General features: G+C 40.4%; 1 protein-coding gene across 1 annotated transcript; it reads right to left on the bottom strand.

Moving 5' to 3' along the window:
• Positions 1 to 846: 846 nt before the first annotated feature.
• Positions 847 to 2,718, bottom strand: LOC104445048 (pentatricopeptide repeat-containing protein At1g07740, mitochondrial). The gene has a single exon (XM_010058846.3). The coding sequence runs from the start codon at positions 2,494 to 2,496 to the stop codon at positions 1,078 to 1,080; it is 1,419 nt and encodes a 472-aa protein (XP_010057148.2). The 5' UTR covers positions 2,497 to 2,718; the 3' UTR covers positions 847 to 1,077.
• Between the last annotated feature and the right edge of the window lie 1,716 nt (positions 2,719 to 4,434).

Genomic DNA, 4,434 nt, shown 5'->3' with positions numbered 1-4,434 from the left:
TCTTATAAGGACCAGAAATCCTAATATCGATTTTCTTACCTTTAACGATGCCTCGACTATAAATTAGGTGTCAACAACACCTTTATTGAGCAACCAAAGATGAGTTCAGTAGGGTGTTGCAGTTTAATTTGCCGCAATGCAACTTGAGTTTCCACATTGTTTTTTTTATCAAAGTTGTACAAGAAAGATATGTCAATTTTCTAATTATGTGTTTCTTTGGCGCTTGTCAAATTTGATTGTTTTGTGGAATGTCTAGCTGCACAGCACGTGGTTAGACTTTGGAAGAAAGTTGCATTGTCTAGTTGCACAGCATGTGGTTAGACTTTGGAAGAAAGTTGCACCTGTCAATTGCGAGTGATGAAATATATTTATGAAGATTAGAGATTTCCCTATGAGATAATATTGTTAGAGATATTAGGGATATTATTTAATATTTAATTATTTTCTAAGATAGATAATTTCTTCTTCTTTTTTTTTACGTATATCCTTCGGTAAAAATATCCTCCTCTAATAAAGTGTAAAGTGAAGTCAACTAAGTAAAGATATAATCTTTATAAATTCTCTCTCCCTCTCCCTGAAGATGCCTAGAATATTTACAGAAATAGCATCACATTACAGAGTGGAGAGAATTGGACCACAACTCCAAAATAAATTGCTCCACGTTCAAGAGACGAATCTAAATAACATCGAAATGAAGACTTTGTGGTATAAAGCTAATAGGAACAGTTGAAACCAGAGTAAAAAATGCCGAATTCGCATAGTTGAAGCCAGACTAAAGATGCCAAAATCGCCGATAGTTAGTCACCATGCAATGTTAGTATCATGAATGTGAAAAGAAAGCATGTGTTAGAGCATAATCAACCCCATTTACATTACTTTCCAGAGGATATAAAGGTAGTACACAGAAGCAATACCTTATTTCTTAATACATGAAGACAATTCCTACTTGGACAGCCGCTTACGGTCGATTATCTCGCCCGCCTCTTGGTCAAACTTATGTCTCGTGTTCACTTATGCAATAAGATGGGAAGCTCGGAATTTTGCCCATGGATTCACAATTCTGGTGAAGGCTGAGGACTAGAATTCCTCCAGAGACAATTCAGTAAGAAGCTCCATGGCACCTCCATCTGCCCCGCAAGCATGGCTAGCTAGAACCTCCCAAGACTCCAGCTCAACTCTGATCTTTCTCTTCTCCATCCCCTCAACTACGAAGCATGCATCATCTATATTTCCATTCCTCAACAACCCTTCAACCAAACGGCAATAAGTATCGGCCATAGGACAATGCTTACTTGTCAACATTGCATTAAGAACCTTCAAGCCTCCTTGAAAATCCTCAACCTTACAAAAGCCATCGAGCATCATGCGATACGTAGCTGCATTGGGCTCACGGCCTTCAATTTGCATCTCAACCAAAAGTTTATATGCCTCAGCAGGTCTGCCTTCCTTGCACAAGTAATTGACCAATATATTGTAGGACACGACATCTGGCTTACACTTCCTTCTCTTCATCTCTTTGAGCAATTCCTTTGCCTTGTCAGTCTCACCTCTCTTTCCTAGATCACTCATCAAAACACCAAAGTTCACGGGCGCCGGTTTACATCCTTTGTACTCCATATCAAACATAAGTTTCTTAGCTTCCTCATACTTACCTAACAAACACAAACCTTCCATCAGCAAAGCATATGTTGAGGCATTAGGATATTTCCCTTTGTGAGTCATGTCTTCAAGAAGGCCCATCGCTCTTTCAACGTCACCCTTTCTACACAAGAACCCTACCAGACTGTTATACGTTACAACCGTGGGCTGAACCTTTTTCTCTAGCATTTCATCGAACACCTTGCACGCAGTCTCCCATTCTCCTTTTTCTAGCCATCCCTTCATAATTACATTGAAAGAAACCGAGTTTGGCCGGAAACCCATTTTGTATGAGCGATGGAGTAACTCAACCGCGTCCAATAACCTGTCGTTCTCGACAAGAACGTTGAGAATCGTATTGAAGGACTGTAACGTGCGGGTACAGTTGAAGTCAGTCATTCTTTGGAATAGCCGAACAGCCTTGTCCACCAAATGGACTTTCCCGTAGTGCCGAATCAAAGCTATAAAGAGGCTCTCCCTGCAGCGAACATCAGTCTCCTCAACGCGACTCAGAATCTCCTCAACAGCCTCGAAACTACGAGACCGAGCGAGCTTGTAAATGAGAGCAGAATACGAAGGGTAGTCGTGCCGGAAGCCCATCCGGCGATACTCATAGAAAAGAGACAATGCCTCATCTGGGTCCTCGACTTCCTTAACTTTGGTAACGAAAGGATCGGGTTTCCGACGATGTTGGGAGTGTCTCGAAGGCTGCTTGGAGTTCTTGGTGGTCGGGGCCTTAGATTTGGCCCGACCCAGATGACTATAGTGCCGGGCGGGTAGGCAGAAACAGAGAGTGTTGTTCAGAAGAAGATCTTTCGCTCTGACCCGGCGGATCGATCCCGTTCTCGGATGAATCATCAAGCAGATGAAGAGCAGCGCGTCGTCCTCGAATGAGAATGGTCGTGCGAGGAACAACCCGCAGTAGGAAGCACTACAAGAGCACGCCTACTGCATTCAGGAAATCCAGAAGTGAACGAGAAGCAGCGCTTCGATCCCGTTCGACAGAAGCCGGGAGAGCAATGACAGAGATCCAAAGCAGCCAAAAACCTGAGATTAAATTTGCGAGCGTTGGTGTAGAGCGTTGACGTGCAGTTCATGCGGGTCATTAATCCTGAAATTTTGCCATACATAGATGGTGTAATTTTAATGTTGCCGATTTCCCCTCTTTTGCAATCAGTTTTTTGTTACACCACCTGTGCTCTAACTAATTGTCCATCATTTCTAAGTGTGATTTCTATGTTATACATCGCTATGTCTCACCTCTTTCTGTTGATTACAGATAATCTAGCAAAAAAATTGAAAATTCATGCAAAAAGTTATTTCCAAAGTCTAATTTGTCCGTGGTTCTAGCAAAATGAAAATGCAAATCCAATCATTTATTAGGTACTGAAGAGAAGATCAAGGAACAATGAAACTTGGAACATGGTTCAACAATTTGGGTATGCTTGTTTTTCAAAAAATAAATGATTTTGACAACATTTTTCTGAAAAATGATCATTCAAGGTGTTTTTAAAAAATAAATGAATGAAAAATATTTTCATTATTTACAAAAAAATTAAATAAAAATTATTGCGATAAAAAAATTATTAACTAATTATTTCAAGTGATATAAGCGATTATTTTTAAAAAAATATTTATTTTTTAGAGATAAACGTAACTTTATTTTGCGGTAGATGTAGAATTGAAAAGGTCAAAGGAAATAAGAAGAGAAATTCAGAGCAATGAAAGTAGAGAGAGAATACACGAGGACACAAAAATCCAATCCAAAATCAAACACCTCAAAGCCTCAAGCAACGGCTTGTCATAGCTTTGAAGAACCTACTTCAGCAAATTTTGACGGCAGAAGTTGGCGCAATCAAAACTCTACAGAATAGCCGCAAAGTACTTCTGTTTGGGCTTGAAGGACGAAGGGGATAGGAAGAAGGCACAAGGCAAAATTTGTGAAATGCATGGCGTACCTGATGAAGCTCCAAGAGCCAATCGATCAAAATCAAACCAATTTATTGGAACACGTGAGTATCGGTTCAATTCTTGATTCTAATAGTAGAATTGTCCATCTAGACTATACCGGTACATATATATATTTTTAATTTTTATATATAAATTTTTAGATCAAAACCCTATTTTTTTTCTTTATCTCTCTCCATCTCTCGTCTCGCTCATCTCATCTTCCTCTCCCACTCTCGCTTTCGATAGTCTCCAGCCTTGTTGATCCCTCTTTCACTCTCGATCTTGATCGCGTCCGGCATTGTTCCTCCCACTGTCGCTTGCCTCATCACTCCTTTTGTCGCTCTCGCTCTTGGTCGCCTCCAACCTCCTCGCTTGCTTTCAAGTTTAGCCCCTCTTCCCAAGGGGGGACATTTTGACTGGTTCCCAAATAGGCACATGAAATCATAAGACTGTTCTTAATTCCAATTTTTCAAAATTGGTCAAATCACCCTTAGTTAAGGACAGTAATTAAGCACCCACTTTAGCACCACAACCGAACAAAAATAGCCAATTAAATCATGATATTAGCGACAAGAAGATCATAGTTCACAAATTAAATATTTTAAAAAGATATTATTGCAATGTAATGCTAGATGGCAAATTCGTAAAAAAGAAAAAAAACAGGGCTTACCAAATTTTTTACTTCGAAAAGTCAACTGCTTCTCTTTCCGAAAACTGAAAGTTTTCCCTCGACCCAGCTCGCAGTCTCTCTCTCCCTCTCTCCATGGCTTCAGCTTGCGCTTCCGAATGTCATCTCTCGCCGGGAATGGCGTCCCTGCGCTTGCCCCTGCTTCTCTTTCCGAAAAC

This window comes from Eucalyptus grandis, chromosome 5 (genome assembly GCF_016545825.1).
Source record: "Eucalyptus grandis isolate ANBG69807.140 chromosome 5, ASM1654582v1, whole genome shotgun sequence".
NCBI classification, from domain to species: Eukaryota; Viridiplantae; Streptophyta; class Magnoliopsida; order Myrtales; family Myrtaceae; genus Eucalyptus; species Eucalyptus grandis.
Note: the sequence above shows the minus strand (reverse complement) of the source record. Positions and strands in the feature narration are given on the sequence as shown.